Genomic DNA, 12,549 nt, shown 5'->3' with positions numbered 1-12,549 from the left:
TGTTCCTTCCTTGTGTCCCAATCCTTCTTCTCAGAAGGAATGACTTCTGCACAATTTGGACGTGGTCTGTGAGTTAAAGTTTTACCTGCAGGCGACTAAGGACTTTCGCCAGTCTTCTTCTTTGTTTGTGGTTTTCTCAGGTAAACGCAAGGAACAGAAAGCTGCGGCTACTTATATTTCTTTTTGACTGAAGAGTATCATACGTTTTGCATATGGAACTGCTGGACAACAGCCTCCTGAGAGAGTGACGGCTCATTCCACTAGGGCTGTTGCTTCCTCATGGGCGTTCGAAAATGAAGCTTCTGTGGAACAGATTTTCAAGGCTGCAACTTTGTCCTTTTCTTCTCATTTTTTCAAGGTTCTACAAATTTGATACTTTTGCCTCGGTTGAGGCTGTTTTTGGGAGAAAAGTTCTTCAAGCAGTGGTGCCTTCTGTTTAGGTTCCCTGTCTTGTCCGTCCCGTATCATCTGTGTACTCTAGCTTGGGTATTGAATCCCATTAGTAATTAAGACGATCCGTGGACTCATCGGGTCTTAAAGAAAATAAAATTTATGCTTACCTGATAAATGTATTTCTTTTTTGACACGATGAGTCCACGGCCCGCCCTGTTCTTCTAGACAGGTTGTGGGTTATGTAAACTTCAGACACCTCTGCACCTTGGCTTTTCCTTTCTCTTCCTAACTTCGGTCGAATGACTGGAGTGGGAGGGAAGGGAAGAGCTATTTAACAGCTCTGCTGTGGTGCTCTTTGCCTCCTCCTGCTGGCCAGGAGGTGAATATCCCATTAGTAATTAAGATGATCCGTGGACTCATCGTGTCAAAAAAGAAATAAATTTACCAGGTAAGCATAAATTTTCTTTTTTAATGTTACAGACGTTGAGATTATATTAAAAAAAAAACAAAAAAAAAAAACGCCCAATTTTAAATCGTGTTGAACAACTTTAACTTTCCTTTTAAAAGGGACATGAAAGTCAAAATTATGCTTTACTGATTGAGCTAAATCATGTAATTTTACACTCGCTTCAATTATTAAATTTACTTTGTTCTCTTGGTATCCTTTGTTAAAAAGCACATTAGCTGCAATGCACATTTGTCGCCTGCCATTGGCTCACCAAATGTGTTCAGCTAGCTCCCAGTAGTGTATTGCTGCTCTGGTGCTGACAAAGTATGTTTAATCCATTTTTGGGGGGGTTAACACCTAGTTATATGCAAGCTTTAGTGCAATTATAACATATTAGAGCGCTGTGACTTACTTTTTAATCTAGCTGTGCAATTCTAATAACCTGCACTCCAGCCACCCACGTCAAAACTCATATTTTTTTGTGAGCTAACGGTTTGAACTGTTCTCCAATCTGCACTCTAGCTACAAAACAGTGCCGTACGACTAGAGCGCTTATTCGTTCAAACCGTTAGCTAAAAAAAAAATGAGTTATGAGGTGGGCAGCTGCAGTTGGGGGTTATTAGAATTACACGGCTAGAATAAAAAGTAAATTACAGGGCATCTTTATTAGAAGGGATCTTTTTTTTCTTTTTTTTTTATATATATATCACTTAGATTCCAGAAAGGATATTAAAACAGGTAAAGTTTACCATCACTTTAACTCATAATGAACATTGACTAAAAAGTCACCTGAAACCCACCTCCTCTTTATACTCCAGCATGGGAAGGATTTTGAAGCCATCCGGAACAATATTGCTTTGAAGTACAAGAAGAAGGCCAAACCGGCCAGTATGGTGAAGAACAAAGAGCAAGTGAGGCACTTCTACTACAGGACCTGGCACAAGATCTCTAAGCATATCGACTTTAACAATGGTGAGGCCTAGTTCTCTGTTCATAATGTTTGTACATATTTTACACAGCAGCTTGTTGACACATTTTTGTGTTTTATGTCTTTTTTTTGTGTGTCTTTGTCAACCTGGTCATTTTATTCTTTTTTTTACAGTGTTTCCCCAAGGTCTCAAGAAGTCCTCACAGGAACTTTATGGACTGATCTGCTATGGGGAGCTCAGGAAAAAAATTGGAGGCTGTAAGTTGCTGGGAGATGTGTATCTAGTAAAATGTTTGTAAATGTATATTTAAAAAAACACATCCATTAATGCTAGTATATATCACTCATTGTTACCTTTTAGCTTTATCTGACCAATTTCAGCTTCTTACAAACATTTATAATAATGGGCAGTATTAAAATGACTTTGTGTTCATGTTTTTGTTCTGTTACATGAAAAGTGCATTTATTTATTTATTTTTTAATGTTAGAATTTGTAACCCTTTCCTATGGGGACTAAGTTGTCTACATCGGAACAAAGTTCCTATGTAAACAAATGAATAAAAAATTAACAGTCATGTAATTTCAATGATGGGGTCGGGGGGGAGTGCCTATGTCGCTAGGCACGCCCTCCAGCCTACAAACCAATTTAAAAAGCGGCTATGGCTTCAGGACAGCCAAACAGCTAGGACGTTCCATGCCGTCCAGCACCTTTAGGACGGCATGGAACGTCCTGGTGGCGGGACAGGGTTAATAGCTATGGGGTTTGTTCCCATCAGCAAATGAATAATGAATACCTAGATTTTCGCCATGCATACAAGCTAGTTTTGTGCATTTTATTTCGTACCACTCAATGTATAAAAAGTACCTAGGTATTCTACATACGTACATAGTAGCTAGTTTCAGTTTAACCAGATTTCACGTTATACAATTGAAGGATAAAATTCTTGCTGTTCTTTGATATTAAAGAGCATCCTCTTATTTATGGTAATATTTTTAAAATAATGTGTATTTAAACCTTTAATTGTCTCGTAACAACAAATTTTACTTTCTCCAACATAGGTGTGTCCGGTCCACGGCGTCATCCTTACTTGTGGGATATTCTCTTCCCCAACAGGAAATGGCAAAGAGCCCAGCAAAGCTGGTCACATGATCCCTCCTAGGCTCCGCCTTCCCCAGTCATTCTCTTTGCCGTTGTACAGGCAACATCTCCACGGAGATGGCTTAGAGTTTTTTAGTGTTTAACTGTAGTTTTTATTATTCAATCAAGAGTTTGTTATTTTAAAATAGTGCTGGTATGTACTATTTACTCTGAAACAGAAAAGAGATGAAGATTTCTGTTTGTAAGAGGAAAATGATTTTAGCAACCGTTACTAAAATCGATGGCTGTTTCCACACAGGACTGTTGAGAGGAATTAACTTCAGTTGGGGGAACAGTGAGCAGACTTTTGCTGCTTGAGGTATGACACATTCTAACAAGACGATGTAATGCTGGAAGCTGTCATTTTCCCTATGGGATCCGGTAAGCCATTTTTATTACAGAAAGAAAAAAAGGGCTTCACAAGGGCTTTTTAAGACTGTAGACATTTTCTGGGCTAAATCGATTTATATATAAACATATTTTATACTCCATAGCCTTGAGGAATTATTTTAATCTTGGGAATTATGTAAAATAACCGGCAGGCACTGTATTGGACACCTTATTCTCTAGGGGCTTTCCCTAATCATAGGCAGAGTCTCATTTTCGCGCCTCTATTGCGCACTTGTTTTTGAGAAGCATGACATGCAGATGCATGTGTGAGGAGCTCTGATACATAGAAAAGACTTTCTGAAGGCGTCATTTGGTATCGTATTCCCCTTTGGGCTTGGTTGGGTCTCAGCAAAGCAGATACCAGGGACTGTAAAGGGGTTAAATATAAAAACGGCTCCGGTTCCGTTATTTTAAGGGTTAAAGCTTCCAAATTTGGTGTGCAATACTTTTAAGGCTTTAAGACACTGTGGTGAAATTTTGGTGAATTTTGAACAATTCCTTCATACTTTTTCGCAATTGCAGTAATAAAGTGTGTTCAGTTTAAAATTTAAAGTGACAGTAACGGTTTATTTTAAAACGTTTTTGGTACTTTGTTATCAAGTTTTTGCCTGTTTAACATGTCTGAACTACCAGATAGACTGTGTTCTGAATGTGGGGAAGCCAAGGTTCCTTCTCATTTAAATAGATGTGATTTATGTGACACAAAATTTAGAGAAAATGATGCCCAAGATGATTCCTCAAGTGAGGGGAGTAAGCATGGTACTGCATCATCCCCTCCTTCGTCTACACCAGTCTTGCCCACACAGGAGGCCCCTAGTACATCTAGCGCGCCAATACTCCTTACTATGCAACAATTAACGGCTGTAATGGATAATTCTATCAAAAACATTTTAGCCAAAATGCCCACTTATCAGCGAAAGCGCGACTGCTCTGTTTTAGAAAATACTGAAGAGCATGAGGACGCTGATGATATTGGTTCTGAAGGGCCCCTACACCAGTCTGAGGGGGCCAGGGAGGTTTTGTCTGAGGGAGAAATTTCAGATTCAGGGAAAATTTCTCAACAAGCTGAACCTGATGTGATTACATTTAAATTTAAATTGGAACATCTCCGCGCTCTGCTTAAGGAGGTGTTATCCACTCTGGATGATTGTGAGAATTTGGTCATTCCAGAGAAACTATGTAAAATGGACAAGTTCCTAGAGGTCCCGGGGCCCCCCGAAGCTTTTCCTATACCCAAGCGGGTGGCGGACATTGTAAATAAAGAATGGGAAAGGCCCGGTATACCTTTCGTCCCTCCCCCCATATTTAAAAAATTGTTTCCTATGGTCGACCCCAGAAAGGACTTATGGCAGACAGTCCCCAAGGTCGAGGGGGCGGTTTCTACTCTAAACAAACGCACCACTATACCCATAGAAGATAGTTGTGCTTTCAAAGATCCTATGGATAAAAAATTAGAAGGTTTGCTTAAAAAGATGTTTGTTCAGCAAGGTTACCTTCTACAACCAATTTCATGCATTGTTCCTGTCACTACAGCAGCGTGTTTCTGGTTCGATGAGCTAGAAAAGGCGCTCAATAATAATTCTTCTTCTTATGAGGAGATTATGGACAGAATTCATGCTCTCAAATTGGCTAATTCTTTCACCCTAGACGCCACTTTGCAATTGGCTAGGTTAGCGGCGAAAAATTCTGGTTTTGCTATTGTGGCGCGCAGAGCGCTTTGGTTAAAATCTTGGTCAGCGGATGCGTCTTCCAAGAACAAATTGCTTAACATTCCTTTCAAGGGGAAAACGCTGTTTGGCCCTGACTTGAAAGAGATTATCTCTGATATCACTGGGGGCAAGGGCCACGCCCTTCCTCAGGATAGGTCTTTCAAGGCCAAAAATAAACCTAATTTTCGTCCCTTTCGCAGAAACGGACCAGCCCCAAGTGCTACGTCCTCTAAGCAAGAGGGTAATACTTCTCAAGCCAAGCCAGCCTGGAGACCAATGCAAGGCTGGAACAAAGGAAAGCAGGCCAAGAAACCTGCCACTGCTACCAAGACAGCATGAGATGTTGGCCCCCGATCCGGGACCGGATCTGGTGGGGGGCAGACTCTCTCTCTTCGCTCAGGCTTGGGCAAGAGATGTTCTGGATCCTTGGGCACTAGAAATAGTCTCCCAAGGTTATCTTCTGGAATTCAAGGGGCTTCCCCCAAGGGGGAGGTTCCACAGGTCTCAATTGTCTTCAGACCACATAAAAAGACAGGCATTCTTACATTGTGTAGAAGACCTGTTAAAAATGGGAGTGATTCATCCTGTTCCTTTAGGAGAACAAGGGATGGGGTTCTACTCCAATCTGTTCGTAGTTCCCAAAAAAGAGGGAACATTCAGACCAATCTTAGATCTCAAGATTCTAAACAAGTTTCTCAAGGTTCCATCGTTCAAAATGGAAACCATTCGAACAATTCTTCCTTCCATCCAGGAAGGTCAATTCATGACCACGGTGGATTTAAAGGATGCGTATCTACATATTCCTATCCACAAGGAACATCATCGGTTCCTAAGGTTCGCATTCCTGGACAAGCATTACCAGTTTGTGGCACTTCCGTTCGGATTAGCCACTGCTCCAAGGATTTTCACAAAGGTACTAGGGTCCCTTCTAGCGGTGCTAAGACCAAGGGGCATTGCAGTAGTACCTTACTTGGACGACATTCTGATTCAAGCGTCGTCCCTTCCTCAAGCAAAGGCTCACACGGACATTGTCCTGGCTTTTCTCAGATCTCACGGGTGGAAAGTGAACGTAGAAAAAAGTTCTCTATCTCCGTCAACAAGGGTTCCCTTCTTGGGAACAATAATAGACTCCTTAGAAATGAGGATTTTTCTGACAGAGGCCAGAAAATCAAAACTTCTAAACTCTTGTCAAATACTTCATTCTGTTCCTCTTCCTTCCATAGCGCAGTGCATGGAAGTAATAGGTTTGATGGTAGCGGCAATGGACATAGTTCCTTTTGCGCGAATTCATCTAAGACCATTACAACTGTGCATGCTCAGTCAGTGGAATGGGGACTATACAGACTTGTCTCCGACGATACAAGTAGATCAGAGGACCAGAGATTCACTCCGTTGGTGGCTGTCCCTGGACAACCTGTCACAGGGGATGAGCTTCCGCAGACCAGAGTGGGTCATTGTCACGACCGACGCCAGTCTGGTGGGCTGGGGCGCGGTCTGGGGACCCCTGAAAGCTCAGGGTCTTTGGTCTCGGGAAGAATCTCTTCTCCCGATAAATATTCTGGAACTGAGAGCGATATTCAATGCTCTCAAGGCTTGGCCTCAGCTAGCAAAGGCCAAGTTCATACGGTTTCAATCAGACAACATGACTGTTGCGTACATCAACCATCAGGGGGGAACAAGGAGTTCCCTGGCGATGGAAGAAGTGACCAAAATCATTCAATGGGCGGAGACTCACTCCTGCCACTTGTCTGCAATCCACATCCCAGGAGTGGAAAATTGGGAAGCGGATTTTCTGAGTCGTCAGATATTTCATCCGGGGGAGTGGGAACTCCATCCGTAAATCTTTGCCCAAATTACTCAATTGTGGGGCATTCCAGACATGGATCTGATGGCCTCTCGTCAGAACTTCAAGGTTCCTTGCTACGGGTCCAGATCCAGGGATCCCAAGGCGACTCTAGTAGCACCTTGGACCTTCAAACTAGCTTATGTATTCCCGCCGTTTCCTCTCATCCCCAGGCTGGTAGCCAGGATCAATCAGGAGAGGGCATCGGTGATCTTGATAGCTCCTGCGTGGCCACGCAGGACTTGGTATGCAGACCTGGTGAATATGTCATCGGCTCCACCATGGAAGCTACCTTTGAGACGAGACCTTCTTGTTCAAGGTCCGTTCGAACATCCGAATCTGGTCTCACTCCAACTGACTGCTTGGAGATTGAACGCTTAATCTTATCAAAGCGAGGGTTCTCAGATTCTGTCATTGATACTCTTGTTCAGGCCAGAAAGCCTGTAACTAGAAAAATTTACCACAAAATATGGAAAAAATATATCTGTTGGTGTGAATCTAAAGGATTCCCTTGGGACAAGGTAAAAATTCCTAAGATTCTATCCTTTCTTCAAGAAGGTTTGGAGAAAGGATTATCTGCAAGTTCCTTGAAGGGACAGATTTCTGCCTTGTCTGTGTTACTTCACAAAAAGTTGGCAGTTGTGCCAGATGTTCAAGCCTTTGTTCAGGCTCTGGTTAGAATCAAGCCTGTTTACAAACCTTTGACTCCTCCTTGGAGTCTCAATTTAGTTCTTTCAGTTCTTCAGGGGGTTCCGTTTGAACCCTTACATTCCGTTGATATTAAGTTATTATCTTGGAAAGTTTTGTTTTTGGTTGCAATTTCTTCTGCTAGAAGAGTTTCAGAATTATCTGCTCTGCAGTGTTCTCCTCCTTATCTGGTGTTCCATGCAGATAAGGTGGTTTTACGTACTAAACCTGGTTTTCTTCCGAAAGTTGTTTCTAACAAAAACATTAACCAGGAGATAGTCGTGCCTTCTTTGTGTCCGAATCCAGTTTCAAAGAAGGAACGTTTGTTGCACAATTTGGATGTTGTTCGTGCTCTAAAATTCTATTTAGATGCTACAAAGGATTTTAGACAAACATCTTCCTTGTTTGTTGTTTATTCTGGTAAAAGGAGAGGTCAAAAAGCAACTTCTACCTCTCTCTCTTTTTGGATTAAAAGCATCATCAGATTGGCTTATGAGACTGCTGGACGGCAGCCTCCTGAAAGAATCACAGCTCATTCCACTAGGGCTGTGGCTTCCACATGGGCCTTCAAGAACGAGGCTTCTGTTGATCAGATATGTAAGGCAGCGACTTGGTCTTCACTGCACACTTTTACTAAATTTTACAAGTTTGATACTTTTGCTTCTTCTGAGGCTATTTTTGGGAGAAAGGTTTTGCAAGCCGTGGTGCCTTCCATCTAGGTGACCAGATTTGCTCCCTCCCTTCATCCGTGTCCTAAAGCTTTGGTATTGGTTCCCACAAGTAAGGATGACGCCGTGGACCGGACACACCTATGTTGGAGAAAACAGAATTTATGTTTACCTGATAAATTACTTTCTCCAACGGTGTGTCCGGTCCACGGCCCGCCCTGGTTTTTTAATCAGGTCTGATGATTTATTTTCTTTAACTACAGTCACCACGGTATCATATGGTTTCTCCTATGCAAATATTCCTCCTTTACGTCGGTCGAATGACTGGGGAAGGCGGAGCCTAGGAGGGATCATGTGACCAGCTTTGCTGGGCTCTTTGCCATTTCCTGTTGGGGAAGAGAATATCCCACAAGTAAGGATGACGCCGTGGACCGGACACACCGTTGGAGAAAGTAATTTATCAGGTAAACATAAATTCTGTTTTTTCTCTTGTTATTTATTCACATTTGTAGGTATGGATGATCGAAACGCCACCAAGTTAAATGAATTGATTCAGTTTGGGTGAGTACAGTGAAAGAAATGCATATAATCGATAACAATTTATTTTATACATTTCTGAAACCTAATTTCTTTGTGATCTAATGCAAATCATAACAAAATATTTCTTTTTTGTTTAGATGAGTAACGTGATCTCCACTGCTTCATTTTTACACTGTATTTAAAAATTATATTTTCACTTTATGCTGTTTTGGTGGCATTGAAATTGTTAAAGTAATTAATTCTGTGATATATTCTATGATATATGTATAATCGGTTTGCCTGAGTGAGTTTGGTTCTCTAGAATTATTTTATTTCTTCTCGAATACATCTTAATCTTGTGCACGTTAAAACTGTCAAATTTGTTCACATTTAAACTATTTTTACACCTTGTGATTACAAGATTTTTTTTGCAGTACATTAAGATAGTGTGAAATTTTTCTAAATGGATTAACACACTGTTTGGTGCAATTGAGGAGTCAGTATGGACTTGTTACAGGAGACAAGACTTGCCACTGTCATTTTGATTGTTTTGCAGTTGCTTATATTTTCATTTCTGCTGAAGCCAATCAATTGCAGCTATGCAGAAGGATAATGCTTGTGAAGTCTGCAGGGTGTACTTCCATTGCTTAGAACTGGAAAACCCATGATTCTTTTACTTAAAGGGACAGTCTACAATACAATTTTTATTTTTTTAAAAGATAGATAATCCCTTTATTACCCATTCACCAGTTTTGCATAACCAACACAGTTCTATTAATATACTTTTTACCTCTGTAATTAACTTGTATCTACGCATCTTCTGACAGCCCCCTGATCACATGACTTTGTATTTATTATCTATTGGCTTGCATTTAGTACTGTCTTGTGCTAACTCTTAAATAACTCCCTGGGCGTCAACACAGTGTTATCAATATGGCCCACATGAACTAGCAGTATCCTCTTGTGAAAAGCAATTAAAAAATTATGTGATAAGAGACAGTCTTCAAGGGCTTAGAAATTAGCATATGAGCCTATCTAAGTTCAGTTTCAACTAAGAATACCAAGATAACAAAGCAGATTTGATGATAAAAGAAATTGGAAAGTTGGTTAAAATTTCAAGTCCTATCTGTATAATGAAAGTTTAATTTTGACTAGACAGTCCCTTTATAATTACAGGAAAAGTGGGAAAAATAAATAATAAAAATACATTGCAAAATGTTTATACCACACATAATTAAACATTTTATATTACAATCTGAAAGTGTTAATATGCTACTATAATTTACATGACTGTATGTGTTATTTAGTATGTTTCATTGTCTGATGTAATGCAATAAAAAAAAAGAGTTGTTTTTTTCAGTATACTTCTATTTGCATAAACAATTCTTGCTAAAGTTGATAACTTTTCATATGCATGTTGTAGATGGTGCACATACATTGCCATAATGCTTGCACCAACCAGGTGCAGTCTCTTTTGACATGACCATCTGTGACGGATCTCCGGCTTTCCCAACTGGGTAGCTCCGCCATTGGGTCCTTCCAACCCCTGGAAACAACCGCTATGTAGCGGAGAAGTGATTATAGCAAGAGCCCACCCAAATAAGTAGACATACCAGCATTTAGGTGAACAAAGAAGAACCTTTTATTGGGGAAACCTCACATCTTATATACACAAAACCCATCTTGATAAGAGCCCTGGCCTTCCCACAATTTCTCCGCAATTCCCGCTCCTCCAGACAGGCTGGCGCCATCCCTAGAGTCCTTTGTTCCATAGTTTCCAGTGGCATATGGTTGATGATTTCGGATGATCCCAGGGAAGCGGCGGCACTTCCAGGATGTCGGAAAGCCCTTGGTCCCCAGAAGCTACAGTCCAAAAAGCGATGTGATCCGTGGCTGGGGACCCGGAAGTTAGACATAGGCAAACGGACCCCTTACAGAGGTCGAGGGTAGTCAGAAAGTGGCCTCGGGTGATCCTGTCCAAAAGGTCATCGACCCGGGTCATAGGGTAGGCATCGGTGGTGGTTCTGTCATTGAGTTTGCGGTAATCAATGCAGAACCGAGTAGTCCAATCTTTCTTGGGCACTAGCACCCCTGGGGAGGCCCAGGGACTGTTGGATGGTTCCACAACACCGAGGTCCAACATTCTCCGGAGCTCCTGGTGCATATTTTCTCGCACTGCCCCTGGGACCCTATAAGGAACTTGTATCAAGGGAGGATATCCCGGGGTTTCTACTTGGTGGGTGGCCACCGTGGTGTACCCGGGTATATTGGAGAACATTTTGCGGCAATGTTCTAGCAGTCGCCGGATTTGCCCTCTTTGTTCTGTTCCTAATCGTTCATCTAGGACAATGTCATCTACCCTCTGGGGAGTATCGTGGGGTTTGGGAAGCTCCGGCATAGGAAGACTCTCTGAGTCTTCCACAGCCGGAGGACAAATAGCAGACACATCCTGTCTAAGCATGCCTTTAGCATGTTCACATGAAAGGTCCTGCGGATTCTGTTATCTGAACATTTGGCCACCAGGTATGTGGTGTAATTTAGCTGTTCTACGACCCAGTAGTGGCCCTGTCAGGAAGCCTGTAGTTTATCGGTTTTGACAAGTTTCAAGGCCAGAACTGTTTGCCCTACACCTTTAGGTGCGAGTACATGCACTTCTGTTGTACCACTGTTTCTGCCGGCTCTGTGGGCTTGCAGGTGCTCCCTCACCTGGGCGGCAAGTTCCTTCAGTCTGTCCCAGAGTCGGAGGACATAATCCGCAACGGAGGGTCCCTCCTCCCCTGTGTCCCCCTCCCAGAGGCTCTTAACTAAGTCCAGGGGTCCCCGTACCATCCTTCCATAGACTAGTTTAAAGGGGGAGAATCCAGTGGATTCCTGAGGCACCTCTCTCTATGCAAAGAGGAGGTGCAGTAGGAATTTTTCCCAGTCCTTGTGAGTGGCAGAGAACGTTTGGAACAACTGCTTCAGAGTCCCGTTGAACCTTTCACATAGGCCATTTGTTTGAGGGTGATATAGAGCACTGTAAAGAGGCTTGATCCCGCATAGCTTCCTTAAAGGGACACTGAACCTAAATTTTTTCTTTAGTGATTCAGATAGAGCATGACATTTTAAACAACTTTCTAATTTACTCCTATTATCAAATTTTCTTTATTCTCTTGGTATCTTTATTTGAAATGCAAGAATGTAAGTTTAGATGCCGGCCCATTTTTGGTGATCAACCTGGGTTGTTCTCGCTGATTGGTGGATAAATTCATCCACCAATAAAAAAGTTCTGTACAGAGTTCTGAACCAAGAAAAAAGCTTAGATGCCTTCTTTTTCAACGAATGAACAAATAAAAATTGATAACAGGAGTAAATTAGAAAGTTGCTTAAAATTGCATGCTCTATCTGAATCACAAAAGGAAAACATTTGGGTTCAGTGTCCCTTTAACTGCCGGGTAATTTCCACAGTGAACCCTGATCAGAGATTATTTTCCGGGAGAAGCCTACCATGGTAAATATTCGGAGCATAGCGTTGACCACTGTTTCTGCATGGATATTAGCCAGAGGGATTGCCTCCGTGTATCGGGTGGCATAGTCCACCACTGTAAGAATGCATTTCCTGTGGAACAGGGTCGAGCTAGGGGACCCACAATATCTACGGCTACCCTGCTAAAGGGTTCGTCTATTATGGGAAGGGGCTGCAGGGGAGCAGGCAACTCGGGCATTATGCCCACCTCTACGATACGAGAACCGGCACCCTAATTCAGATGCACCCGTGCTGTGGGAATTCAGATCACCGCTCCTCCGGCCACTCGAACAGTCAGTGGAGAAGTGATTATAGCAAGAG

The 12,549-nt window shown here is 42.1% G+C and overlaps 1 protein-coding gene across 2 annotated transcripts in view; it reads left to right on the top strand.

The window, feature by feature from the left end:
* CRAMP1 (cramped chromatin regulator homolog 1) overlaps positions 1–12,549 on the top strand; it is a 205,516-nt gene that overhangs the window by 52,202 nt on the left and 140,765 nt on the right. For both annotated transcript variants that reach the window (XM_053694749.1, XM_053694748.1), the window contains exons 4-6: positions 1,660–1,813; positions 1,944–2,027; positions 8,717–8,765. In XM_053694749.1, the coding sequence (XP_053550724.1) occupies positions 1,660–1,813; positions 1,944–2,027; positions 8,717–8,765 (287 nt within the window). The remainder of the gene's footprint in view (positions 1–1,659; positions 1,814–1,943; positions 2,028–8,716; positions 8,766–12,549) is intronic.

Source organism: Bombina bombina, chromosome 11, assembly GCF_027579735.1.
Source record: "Bombina bombina isolate aBomBom1 chromosome 11, aBomBom1.pri, whole genome shotgun sequence".
Taxonomy (NCBI): Eukaryota; Metazoa; Chordata; class Amphibia; order Anura; family Bombinatoridae; genus Bombina; species Bombina bombina.
The sequence above is the reverse complement of the archived record's forward strand: the minus strand, read 5'-3'. Positions and strand labels throughout refer to the sequence as shown.